The 14,025-nt window shown below is 37.8% G+C and overlaps 1 protein-coding gene across 1 annotated transcript in view; it reads right to left on the bottom strand.

Annotated features, from left to right (window-relative positions):
• The window catches only part of Mindy2 (MINDY lysine 48 deubiquitinase 2), a 56,152-nt gene that overhangs the window by 27,339 nt on the left and 14,788 nt on the right, over nucleotides 1–14,025 (bottom strand). Inside the window, exons 3-5 of the mRNA XM_052187872.1 lie at nucleotides 7,657–7,721; nucleotides 4,473–4,631; nucleotides 534–636 (exon numbers count right to left, since the gene is read on the bottom strand). Of these exons, the coding sequence (XP_052043832.1) occupies nucleotides 534–636; nucleotides 4,473–4,631; nucleotides 7,657–7,721 (327 nt within the window). The remainder of the gene's footprint in view (nucleotides 1–533; nucleotides 637–4,472; nucleotides 4,632–7,656; nucleotides 7,722–14,025) is intronic.

The raw sequence follows: 14,025 nt of genomic DNA, 5'->3' as shown, positions 1-14,025 counted from the left end.
TAAATGTATATTTATTGAGGAAAACTGACAAAGAACTCTTGAGAAGGGAAAAAAGGCTGAAAAAATATTGACCTGTCTCTGTAACAGTGAAGTTGGTAATCTTGGTCAGTTACTCATGTTCCAGAATGAGGCTTTTATAATGCACTGCACTGAGACACAGTGGAGAATACATACACTCTCCTCAGATAGAGGGTTCAGGGTCAATTAAAAAAAAAAGACTCACTTCATTGGACGTCTGACTATGCCAAAGCTATAAGTGATTCAAAGCGTTCTATTAGCATCCTGCCCTGACTTTACATGCCAGATGAATATGGCTCTGAAAAAAGAATCCTTTCCTGGCATGCCTACAAATGCTTCTCTTAATTCTTGCAAGTGGCACTACTTGTATTATTTTTAGAATTTCTATATAAACAATTTGCAGCTATGAATATGCTATAAAGAAACCATTATTTTGTATACTTATAAAAGCTAACTGTAAACTCAATAAATTTCAAGACAAGTTATTTCCCCAGGCCTGAGCAGCACTCACCGACCTTCACTAACCAACTGGCTGTTGTCTGATTGCTTACAGGAGATGATCTTCTCTACCAGTTGGTTGTAGCTGCAGTTACCAACAGCTTTTACAATGTCATCAATCTGAAAAACAAATGATGGTCTCATTAGTCCTGGAAAGATCGGGAACAGTAACAAAGGCGAGCCCCTCACTTTGTAAGCATGTTTTCTAATAACGACACTAAATGGAAAAATTTAGGAGAAAGTCAGCATAGAATCTTCAAAAGCAGTTTCATACACATTATGAAACCTACTGCAGTTATACTGTACAAAAATGATAGTTATTACATGCAACTTTAAGACTATAAAGATGCATTTAAGCCATTATAATATAAGAGGTATTCAAGAGAAAAATAAGAAAAATTCAGGGGTAGAGATATGACTCAGAGCTAAAAGCACTGGCTGTTTTTTTCAGAGGATCTGAGTTATTTTCCTAGTACCCATAGAGGTGTCATGTCTGTCTGCAACTCCAGTTCCAGAAGCCAACATCCTCTATTGGTCTCCAAAGGCATTGCACTAACATAGTATACACATATACATGCAGACAAAACATCCATACACATAAAAAAATAAAAAAGAAAAGAAAATATTAGAGTTCAAATAAAACACAGATGTTTTCAAACAGCATGGTGGCACGTGCCTGTGACCTTGGTGCTGAACCTCCTCCTCCTATGACAGTCTCTCTCTCTGTCTCTGTCTCTGTCTCTGTCTCTGTCTCTGTCTCTCTCTCTCTCTCTCTCTCTCTCTCTCTCTGTCTCTCTGTCTTTCTCTCACATGGAGGTCTCATAAGTCCCAGGCTTGCCTCAAACTCAGAATGCCCATGCCATCTGTCCATCACTTTTCATTTATCAATTTTGAGGTATTATTTTGTTCTTACAATCTGTCTATATAATCATATTTTATGTGTGTCTCTTATCAACATCAAAACACAAATTTGTCTTAATCCAGCCCACAATCATTGTCTTTTGGAGCATTTGCTGAGGACAAACTCAGCAACAAAGCAAGACTTATCACAAAATTAAAGACAGAAATTGTTATTTTCTTTTTTAACAATTAATGTTAGGTCTTTGAAATATTTTAATTTCATTAATTCTCCTTCTAATTTCTGTTATTTTTGCAGAGTTTAGAAGTTTCTAGTACCCAAAAATATATGTTAATTTGGTAATCATCAGTAACTTAGATTTATCTATGTTATATACATTTTATCTATTTTTCTATTTGGAGTATTTTTACTTCTTGCCCAATAATTATTTATATTTCTACTAATAAAGCCATAGTGATAGCAAATTTCTAAAATGTAATTTCAAAAGCACTTTGCTTCATTCTTGAAAAATGATTTTACAAGGACAGAATTATGGGTGTTTTTTCTCTTCATTCACTGATGCCATCCCATTGTCCTCTGACCTTTGCTACAGAGAGTGTGGTGGCCTGTACCTGTAGCCTTAGTACTTGGGAGGTGGAGGCAGGTGGATCAGAAATTCAAGGTGATTCCACTGTTACATAGTGAGTTTGAAGGCAGTGTAGAATGCATGAGACCCTGTCTCTAAAATAAAATAAAATAAAATAAAATAAAATAAAATAAAATAAAATAAAATAAAATATTAATTATCAATCATTTAGAAACATCTTCTCGAGTGACTGAATTCTAGTGTTCATTATTCAAAAGATAATGCAAGATAGTTTTTTATTTTGAGACAAAGTAGCCCTAGCTGTCCTGGAATTCTCTATATAGACCATGCTAGCCTCAATTCAGAAAGATGTCTGCCTGTCTTCCAAATGCTGGTAGTAAAGGTGTTCACTATTACATCTAAGCAAGATAGTTATTTAGAGACCACAGAATTAGAATTCAAAGAAGCATACAGTTTTGAAAGGTTTTAAAGCTTTTGCCTTTTCTTGTTCTCTTCTGAGCATCAGGATTTGTTAGAAAGCAAGTGAATGAAACAGATCTAAAGCCCTGAGGCTTCTCTTGAGAGCCTCTGCCTAGACTGGAAACAACTGGTTTGCTATCTCTGTACTACATTGAAGTCCATTTTTTTCTGTAAGCATATTATTTACCCATGTACTGAACAATTTATAGCTAGCTACACATACAAACAGGTGGTTTGAGTTTAATGTTGTGATATTCACAAGAGTAAAACACTTGGTATGTGTAAAATGCTGGGCATGGGACTTTTAGTGACATTCTCAGTGAAAGAGTATCAGCCAGGCAGTGGTGGCACACCCCTTTAATCCCAGCACTTGGGAGGCAGAGGCAGGCAAATTTCTTAGTTCGAGGCCAGCCTGGTCTACAGAGAAAGTTCCAGGACAGCCAGGGCTTACAGAGAAACCCTGTCTCAAAAAACCATCGCCCCCAAAAACCCCAAAAAAACAAAAACAAAAAAACTCATAGATATCACTTGTTAAAGTGAACTACTCCTGTACTGCCCAGAATACCATTTGCTTTTAGCAACAGACGGGGATGGAGCAACAGACAGGCAAGCCTCTGCTATGATGCCTTCTCTTTCTCAATAGCTAATGGAGACACAATGTATTCCATCAGTCAATATTTATTAAGCACCTACTGTGTGCAACACCCTATTCTAAATGCTGAGACATAAAATCCCAGACCCATAAAATTAGCATTTATTGACAAATTAAGTAAATGAATAGATAATAATTATAGTTAATGATAAATGGTAAAAACATAACAAATAGAGAGAAAATGGAGTCAAGAGGAAGAGTAATAAGTTTAGAGAGGGCCTCTCTGACAACATAGTATTTGACAAGAACTTTTGATATACAAAGAACCAAATATGTGAAGATCTGAGAGAACAAGGTACCAGGAGAATAACAGTTCACAGTGAGTATTAATCCATTCACTACAAAGCTGAGCTGGGCTGAGAGTGCAGACTTGCCTGGCATGCACAGGACTCCGGGTTTCATGCCAGGATCTGCATCAACATTAGCAGCTCTGAGAGAAACAAGCTGACCCGCTTAGCTAAGAGAAAAACAGCAAGTGTCACTACAGTAAAGTGGGAATGTCAGACAAAGGCAGGAAGTGGTGTTAGGCAGAGTCTAGAGCACAAAAACCTAGATTAAGCTAAGGCACGATGGCTGTGGATTCAAGGCCAGCCTGGACTATATAGTAAGTGCCAGGTCAGCCTGGGATACCATAGAGCCTGGTCACAAAAAACAAAAAATAAAAACAAAACAAACAAATGGCATTATGATTTCACCTTCTTGCAACTATTTAAAAAAATTGAACAAAAATAGGTGTGTGTGTCTGTGTCACTTTTCAAGTGAATAACAAGATAATTAATTGGTCCTAAGTGATTTTTTTTCAGCAAATAACAGAGCAATGGGACACTGACAGGCAGTTAAACATATAAATAAATAAATTTAATTAAGTATATATATAATTATTAAATATTATATAATAATGTATTATTATCTATTATAGAATATTACATATATTATTACAACAATTACTATATAAGACATATATGATAAAATTAAGTCATAATATTATTAATTAACAATAAATAATAAGTAATGGTTAGCAATTAATATATACTATATAATATATAAAATAATATATACTGTTAAATATAAATTAACCATAAATTACATATAATTAAATATAAAAAACAAGACAATTTAGAATATGTATATAAAAATATAAATATATGTGTTTAGAATAACTTTCCTGAATTTGTATTTATATAACTGATGCATTTTTATTTTGCATATATAAATATTTTGCCTACATGTGTGTCTGTGTCCCAGTAGCATGCCTGGTGGCTGCATGAGTCAGAAGAGGACAATGGATCCCTTGGAACTAGAGTTACAGACAGTTGTGACCTGTCTACAGTAGCCAGTGCTCTTAACCACTAAAGCATCTTTCCAGCCCCCTATGTTTATATAACTCAAATTCTACTTACCTGAGGGTCCACTAACCACCCATGATACAAAGGAATATCTAGAAGATCAAAGACTATGCACTCTGGTGTGTACTCGAAAACTCGTACCCCGGTGAACCTAACATTCACATCCAGGCCTGTCTGCAGTTTGTGCAAGATCGCCATAGCATCACTCATATTCTGAAAACACAAAGGGAAGAAGTAGAGTTCAGAAGAATAATTACCATAAAAAAAGTTGTATGTAGTGGTATGTGCCTATAGTCCCCATACAGTTCTCATTTGAACCCAAGACTTCCTTTGTTTTGTTTTGTTTTGTTTTTTTCCAGACAGGGTTTCTCTGTGTAGCCCTGGCTGTCCTGGAACTCACTCTGTAGACCAGGCTGGCCTTGAACTCAGAGATCTGCCTGCCTCTGCCTCCCAAGTGCTGGGATTACAGGCGTGCACCACCACAGCCCAGCGGTGAACCCAAGACTTCCAGACTAGCCTAAGCAACATAGCAAGACTGTTTCAAAAAAAAAAAAAAAAAAAAAAAAAAAAACAACTCAAGTTATTCCCATCAATGCTTTCTTTTCATTTTCTAATTTTATTTTATTCATTTTTTTATTATAGTCCTTCAGCACTAGGAATCAAACCCAGGGCTTCGTACACACTAGATAAATCCACATCTTCAGCTCTGCAGTAGACTTTCAGTCCTCTGCTCTCTGCCTCCTGATCTCTTAGAATAAATGATGTGATATTTGCCACAGCAAACTTAAACAAAAGCCTGTTTTGCAAACACATTTGCAATCATTTAAAAAACTGTCAGGCTGAAGGTCCAGCTTAGTGGTAGAGCCCTCACTACTGCTAGCTTGTGCAAAGTTCTCATTAAATACCCTACAACTATAAAAATAAATAAATGAAATAAAAAATGAACTCCTGTTGCCATCCTTACACTATGAAGACCTTTATCTACTTGGCAAAGCTAGGAATTTACCACCTGGGTTCCAGGAATTCAATTCCTTTATGCACTGAACCGTCTCAGTGCAATGGAGGTGTGTCTGCCTTAAGCCCTCAGATCTCCTTTGTCTCAAAGTGAAACAGCAGAGCTTTCCGTCCACTCTTCAGGAGTCCAAGCCGTCTACTAATGCAAATGCATCCGGACTGCCCATCGGTTCGAAGGGGACAAACATGCTGCTGTCACCTTCGAACACCTGTCAGACAGATCCTTAGGACCTCCAACAAAAGCGAAATGACACTAGGTTGACCAGTTACTATTTTGAATTTCAGTTTTGGTGTTATCAAAAAAAACTCTCTTGAGTTCAGTAAGAAATTATATAAGCATTCATATACATGAAATAAATTGAACCTTATAATTTCATACTTAAAATATATTATGTTTTATGTGGACATAAGTCATGAGATTAGAAAGAGGACTTGGAAAGGGAGGAAGATGAAATCTAAAGGTGTAGGGGAAAAGGGAGGAAAAAATGACATTAATGAATTCATATAAAGCAGGAAGGGCACTGGGGAGAAGAAGGGAAGGGAAGGGGAGGGCACCGGAGGGTGACTTAAGAACAAGCATGCATGCAAATTTCATGATGTAACACATTACTTTCTATGCTAACTTAAAAAACAATTAAAATGTCATTTATTAGTTTTATATACTAGAAGTAGATGCCTACTGCTAAAAACTGTTTGAAAAATCACTGTTCTAGGGGGGTGGTGGCAGCTCACTGGTTAAGAGCAGCCCAAAATGACATTCTCACAAAGACACACACGCAGGCAAAACAGCAATACACATAAAATTTAAAAAGTCATCACTGCTCTAAGTTATACATTCTCCTAGTAATTTTTGGGAAAGTTACTGAGTAGTAACTTGGGTTTTCTAAGTTATGTTCCAGTCTTTTCTAATAAAAGTTAAATCAGCATACAAAGTTGACTTTAGCTATAGATTATTTATAATGCAAGAAGTTGGTTTTTCAACTGTATTACAAGATTATAAGAACATTTAAATTCAAGAAACTTTGTAAGTTAACCCTAGCTCAAACTCTGTGAGTTTGAGACCAGCCTGGTCTACATTGTGAGCTCCAGGCCAGCCAAGTCTACACAGTGAAATCCTGTCTCGATAAACAAACAAACTCTGAAAACTAGAAATGAGTTTTGTTTCCTAATGTGGATTTGGGCCTGATTGTTTTCTTGCTTTTGTTTTTGAGACAGGGTCTCACTATGTAGCTCTGGTTGGTTTGGAAGTCTATACAGATCAGGTTTTACTATGCCCAGCTGATCACATATTTTAAAAGTTGTTTGGACAGTGAAAATGAATCCCCAGTGATGTTCATTTCCTTTACAGTAGAAGTGATGACCCTCCCTTCCACAAAAAGAAGCTAATTTTTAATCCCAGTACCCAGGAGGCAAAAGCAGGTGGGTCTATGAGTTTGAGGTCAGCCTGGTCTACAGAGTGAGTTCCAGGACAGCCAGGGCTACACACAGAAACCCTGTCTCAAAAACAAAACAAAACAAAACAAAAACAAAACAGACAACAATGAAGTTAATTTCTTTTTCTTTCTATTAACACATACAAAAAATCCTGAAGAAAATGAGGCTTGTTTGCTCCCAGCTTTGGGCGTGGGCCTTTCCTACTATATCTTTACTACAGAACAGGATCTCAAAAGGATGTACCAAAAATGTGGACCTGTTGAAATTATACAATTACAGAGTGTGTCCTGACATCTCAGGCAACATTTGCTCAACTTTATCCTGAGCATAACTTGAGGACTGGAAGAGATCTTCCTTGGCATGTACAAGGTATTGAATTCAATTCTCAGCACTGGAAAAATGATAATCACTTAAATGATAAAAGAGGAAAAATCAATGACAAATTTACTTGAGAGTAAACTTTTCAAGAAAATGCCAAGTTATCCTGTACAGATTTATAAGATGGTACCAATAAATCACTAGACATACAGGCATAGAAAACAGGAATCCCAAAATCATGGCTTTTGAACCAAATATGGCTTTGAGCTAAGAACTATTTTTACATTTTAAAGGGTAGTTTTTAAGGAAAAAAAAAAGAAAGGATAAGCCATAGACTTGAACTTAAGTGGCTGGCAAAGCCAAACAAACTTGCTCTTTAGTTCTGTATAGAAAAAGTTTCAACTCACAAAGATCAATGTGTAAATTCATAATGCAAAATTACATATTTTAATATAAAAGTAATGTTTATTACCTGTTCATAATTTACACGTTGAATTTCTGAGATTTCTTTTGGCTTTGCCTCAAGCATGTAATCACCTGTAAAAAGAAATTATGAGTTGCCTTTAAAAATATTCTTTCTGCTTATAAAATATTTTAATTATAAACTTAAAAAATTATATAAGCACACTGTAGCTATCTTCAGACATACTAGAAGATGGCATTGGATCCCATTACAAATGGTTGTGAGCTACCATATGGTTACTGAGAATTGAATTCAGGACCTCTGAAAGAGCATTCAGTGTTCTTAATCACTAAGCCATCTATCTCTTCAGCCCCTATCTATAAACTTTTAAACATTGCAGCAACAGGTTGCTTATAAAGCTGGTCCCTTAGTTCTCTCCAGAGAAAGTCGAGGATAACTCTTCGCTGTATGTAGTTTTCAGAGTACCCAGTACAATGCTCATGAACTTTCCCTTCCTTTAGTTCTTCTATTTTGTGGTGCTGTGGACTGAACCCAAAGGCCTATTCATGACAGGCAAGCACTCTACTCACTGAACTATATTTCCAGCCCCCTTTAAATAATAATAATAAAACATATATATGGGTGTTTTGCCGGTATATATATCTGTGTACATGTGTGTCTGTTGCCAAGAAGTAGGGTATCAGAGGTATTCCTGGAACTGTGGTTACAGAGGGTTGTGAGTTGCCACGTGGGTGCTAAGAATCGAACCCAGATCCTCTGCAAGAGCAGAAAGTGCTCTTAACCACTGAATCATCTCTTTAGCCCTTCCTCTTTTAGTCTTTAAGATAAAGTCTCACCAAGTTACCCAGGATGGCCTTGAACTAGAGATCCTCCTGCCTTAGCCTCCTGAATAACTAGTCTTGGAAGTCTATGCCATAAATACTAACTTGAATATTCTTTTATTTTACATTTACAATATATTTGAGCATCTTTCTATGACCCATAGACATCCCAAAGAATAAACAAACTTCAATTGCTATAAATAATTTAACTACTTCTCCAATGGTCTCACAAACTACAGATGCTATCATTTTTTAATACATGTAAAACTTTTCAATATATTTTTAAAAACTTAAAAAATGTGTGGACACTTTTATTATGTAGTATCTTTCTGATCTTGTTCTCTCTATACACCCACACGCATGCACACACATGCACACACACGCACACACACACACACTTTTAAGTTTTTATTTCTGTGTATGGGTTTTTTGCTGCATGTATGTCTGTGCATCATATGGGCACCTCAGAAGTGAGAGAGGAGTGTGCCAACTCCCCTGGCAATTATAGACAGCTGTGAGCTGTTCCCTGGTGGGTGTAATTGAACTGAATCCTCTGGAAAGAGTAGCTATTGTTCTCGTTCTCTCTCTCTCTCTCTCTCTCTCTCTCTCTCTCTCTCTCTCTCTCTCTCTCTCTCTGTGTGTGTGTGTGTGTGTGTGTACGTGTGTGCACAGGTGGAGGTCAGAGAACAAGTTGTGGGATCCAGATCTTTCCTCCCATCACGCAGGGCTTGGGGACCGACATCAGGTGGTCAGCCCTGCGGCAGGTACCTTTGCTCACTCTTCCAACTCGATGACCATAAATGATCTTTCAAAGTTGAGAGGAATTAGCACAATTTCTCTGATATATGTAGTAAAGATTTTTTCCATAGTCTTTTTTCTTTTTTATACTTTATGATAGTTTGTTGTTTGTTTGCTTGCTATATTTTTCCCCAAATGGAAATAGCTGTGTAGATTCTGAAAGGTCTTTAACTCTTTAGAGTTTACAGATATTTATATATACTTTATCTATTATGTGTCCACTTTTAAATGTTCAAATCTTTCAATTTAAATGGAACTTATGTTGGTAGAAACAGTAAGGAATTATGTATGAGAGAAACAGTATGGAATTAGCTTCTTACCCACGTAACTAACAAGTCAACAAAACTGCTTTACTATAAGCTTTCCTTTCTACTTTGAGATAAATTTATAAAGATTACACCAAATATTCTCTTGAGCCAATGGTTCTTAACCTTCCTAATGCTGCAACCCTTTAATATAAGTCCTCTACTTGTTATGATCCCCAGTCATAAAATTATTTCGCTGCTACTTCATATCTGCAATTTTGCTACTGTTATGAATCATAATGCAAATATCTGATATGTGACCCACAGGTTGAAAACTACTTAGATTTTGCAACTCTGAAAACAAAAGAACTTCTATAGACATCAATCTATTATTTTATCTTAAGACAGTGAAGTTATATCAACAATGGCTTTATTTTACTTATACAAGAACTATCAATTCTATATATTTATTCAGACAATGAAGAAGGTGAGTGGTCTGCTTGAATCCTGTATTTCATTTGTGTTTCATGTTTACTTTGATGAAAGATTGTATTTGATTTCTTGGCTACCATGTTAGTTAGTCAAGGATGTGGAATGTTAAATGATGTTCTTACAGAGACAAAAGGTTGGGGATTAATGACAAGACTCTTGATATTTATGCCTTTTAAAAATATATCCTCGAACGCAGAATGGATTTACTGACTCATCTTGGTTTTCTTTTTTCCCCTTCTGTGTTCTTGAGCCAGAGTCATATTTGTAGTTCAGGCTAGCCTTGAGATCATGCCCCAGTCTCTCCAGTGCTGGGATTACAGGTGGCTGATTTACCTCTAACAAACAAAATATGATGGAGCAATGAGGTGTCGCTTCTATATTAGAATATAAAATAGAGCACTTTTACTGCTTTCCTCTGAAGACATGTTCCATGTTGTGAAGCTCTTTATGGAAAGGCTCCTATGGCAGGAGGTTTCCAGCCCAAAGCCATCAGGTAGCTAAGAGCTTTAGTACCACAACTATGAAAAACTGAGTCCTGCCATCAACTGAGTGTGTGAACAGCCACCAGTTCTTCATAGCTGCCTTTTCACCTGAAGTGGCAGTGCTGATGGCTACCATGTCTGCAGCTTCCTAAGACCTTGAATGAGGCTGCCATCCAGATTCCTAACCCAAAGATGCAGTGAAATGACAAAGGATTATTGTTTAGTTCCTTTAAACACTAGGATGATTTATTAGAACACAAGACTACTAGTGTTCTTTTTTTTAAAAATTCTATATATTCTTTATTTACATTTCAAATGATTTCCCCTTTCTTGGATTCCCCCCTCCCCGAAATTCCCATAAGCCCTTTTCCCTCCCCTTGTTCCCCAATCCATGCCTTCCCACTTCCCTATCCTGGTATTCCCCTACACTGCTGCACTGAGCCTTTCCAGGACCAGGGGCCACTCCTTCCTTCTTGTTGGGCACCATTCCATATGTGAATTGTGTTTTGGGTATTCCAAGCTTCTAGGCTAATATCCACTTATCAGTGAGTGTACACCATGAGTGATCTTTTGAGACTGGGTTACCTCACTTAAGATGATATTCTCTAGTTCCATCCATTTGTCTAAGAATTTCATGAATTCATTGTTTTTAATAGCTGAATAGTACTCCATTGTGTATATATACCACATTTTCTGTATCCATTCCTCCCTTAAGGGACATCTGGGTTCTTTCCAGCTTCTGGCTATTATAAATAGGGCTGCTATGAACATAGTGGAGCATGTATCCTTATTACATGCTGGGGAATCCTCTGGGTATATGCCCAGGAGTGGTATAGTGGGGTCCTCTAGAAGTATCATTCCCAGTTTTCTGAGGAACTGCCAGACTGATTTCTAGAGTGGTTGTACCAGCTTGCAACCCCACCAGCAGTGGAGGAGTGTTCCTCTTTCTCCACATCCTAGCCAGCACCTGTTTTCTCCTGAGTTTTTGATCTTAGCCATTCTGACTGGTATGAGGTGAAATCTCAGGGTCATTTTGATTTGCATTTCCCTGATGAATAAGGATGTTGAACATTTCTTTAGGTGCTTCTCAGCCATACGATATTCTTTAGGTGAAAATTCTTTGTTTAGCTCTGTACCCCATTTTTTTTTGTTTTTTGTTTGTTTGTTTTTTCGATTTGTTTTTTTCAGGACAGGGTTTCTCTGTATGGCCCTGACTGTCCTGGAACTCACTCTGTAGACCAGGCTGGCCTCGAACTCAGAAATCCACCTGCCTCTGCCTCCCAGAGTGCTGGGATTACAGGTGTGCGCCACCACCACCTGGCCTATACCCCATTTTTAATGGGGTTATTTGGCTCTCTGAAGTCTACCTTCTTGAGTTCTTTGTATTATTACTAGTGTTCTAACCACACAATGCTGGAACCATATAGTTTAGGAAGAAATTGTAATACAAGAATCTGATTGCTCGTGTGTGTACATGCACTGGAGATCAAACCCAGAGCTTCATTGAGTGCAAAGGTATGCTCTAATCACTGAACTAAACCTACAGTCCTTATAATAATTTTTTTTAAAAAAGAAGAAATTGGGTTACTAAGAAACACCTTTAACTTTTAGACATGTAAATAGATGATCTCTTAAGAGCATACTTTTGTCTAGATTATTCCACCTCTGTACCTGTACTTGCTTTCAAAACATTCTTTGCATAAAAAAAGGCACTTGTTTCCCACAGCTCTCCATGGAGCTTGAAGGGAGATGACTGTCAGCTCTAGGACAACATGGGGTATGCAAGACTCTGTTTCACAAAAGTATTCTTTTCCTATGTCAATTTTTAAAGATTTATTATATTTTTAAAATTATGTGTAAGACAGCTGGAAATATAGCTCAGCAGTTAAGAGCACATATTACTCTTTAAGGGGACCTGAGTTTGGTTCCTGGCACCCATGTCAGGCAGCTCACAACTGCCTGTTACCCAGCCACAGGAGAGCCTATACCTTCTGGCCCCCAGGGGCACTACACACACACACACACACACACACACACACACACACAGAGGCACATACACGCACGCACGCACACACACACACACACACATGCACACATGCATGCACACATGCAATGCATCCTTAAAATATTTTTTAAATGTTATATGTGTATACATACATGTGACATAAATGCCTACAGAGGCCAGAAGACAGTGTCAGGTCTGGAATTACAGGCAGCTGTAAGCTACTTTACATGGATATTAGGACCTGAACGCAAGTCATTTGGAAAAGCAGTAGATGGCCCTAAGCCATCTCTCCAGCCTGTTTTGCTTATTTTGAGACAGGTGCTCATTATGTAACCTAGACTAGTCTTGAACTTGGGATCCTCCTGCCTACTTCTTCCTCAGTACAAGGATTTTATCATTAAACACACACACACACACACACACACACACACACACACACAGCTTATGACAGAATTGGTCGGTGAAGTCCCCAACCCTACCCACTTTCCTGTGATAAAATGCCATATTTTATAACCTGTTGTACTCTGGATGTGAAGAATTTGTGAATAGCATAGGGATACTGTGTGGTTTGTCCTGGTTTTATAGTAATGCATCTGCCCATCATCCAGAGTTGACTGCTGAACCCATACCACTGTGAAGTCTTACCTTTTTCAGGTAGACTGCTTTTCAGTTATGCATAAACATCATAAGATGTTCTTCCTTTAAGCAAACCAGCTAGCTTTCTTTCTTTCTTTCTTTCATAGTTTGGACTGGAGAGGTGGTTTAGAGGTTAGGAGCTCTGGAAGAGCAGCCACATCAAACACCAAAGCTGTTGTTGACATAAAACTACACTCTCCTTCCCCTCTTCTTTGTTTCCTTCCTTCCTTCCTTCCTTCCTTCCTTCCTTCCTTCCTTCCTTCCTTCCTTCCTTCCTTCCTTCCTTCCTCCCTCCCTCCCTCTCTTCCTTCCTTCCTTCCTTTCCTCCCTTTCCCCCTCCCTCCCTCTCTTCCTTCCTTCCTTCCTTTCTTCCTTCCTTCTTTCTTTTCTTCTTTCTTTTTTTCCCTAAACAAGGTTTCTGTGTAGCCCTGGCTGTCCTGGAGCTCGTTCTGTAGACTAAGCTGGCCTTGAACTCAGAGATCCACCTACCTCTGCTTCCAGAGTGCCAGGATTAAAGCATGTATCATTATGCACATCTTATATATATTTTAAAAGATTCAATTTTATTTTTTATTTATATACAATATATAGTGTTAGTGTTTGCCATGCATGTAGGTACCCATGTAAACCAGGAGAAGAAGGTGTTAGATCCCTTGAATCTAGTCTGGAATTACAGGCAGTTATGAGCTAACTGACATGAGTTTGGGGAAACAAACTCAGTCCTCTGGAACAGCAACAAGTGCTCCTAACACTGAGCCATCATCACTCAAGTCCCTGGAATTGTGTGTATGTGTGTGTGTGTGTGTGTGTGTGTATGTGTGTGTGTGTTTAAAGAAAAACACTCATATATGACAATATACTATCCGTGTTATAGCATTTTTGTGAAGTCAGTGCTATGTCCAGTGTCCTCAATGAAGTCACAGCTCATTCACAGCAAA

This window comes from Apodemus sylvaticus, chromosome 7 (genome assembly GCF_947179515.1).
Source record: "Apodemus sylvaticus chromosome 7, mApoSyl1.1, whole genome shotgun sequence".
In the NCBI taxonomy this organism is placed as follows: Eukaryota; Metazoa; Chordata; class Mammalia; order Rodentia; family Muridae; genus Apodemus; species Apodemus sylvaticus.
Note: the sequence above shows the minus strand (reverse complement) of the source record. Positions and strands in the feature narration are given on the sequence as shown.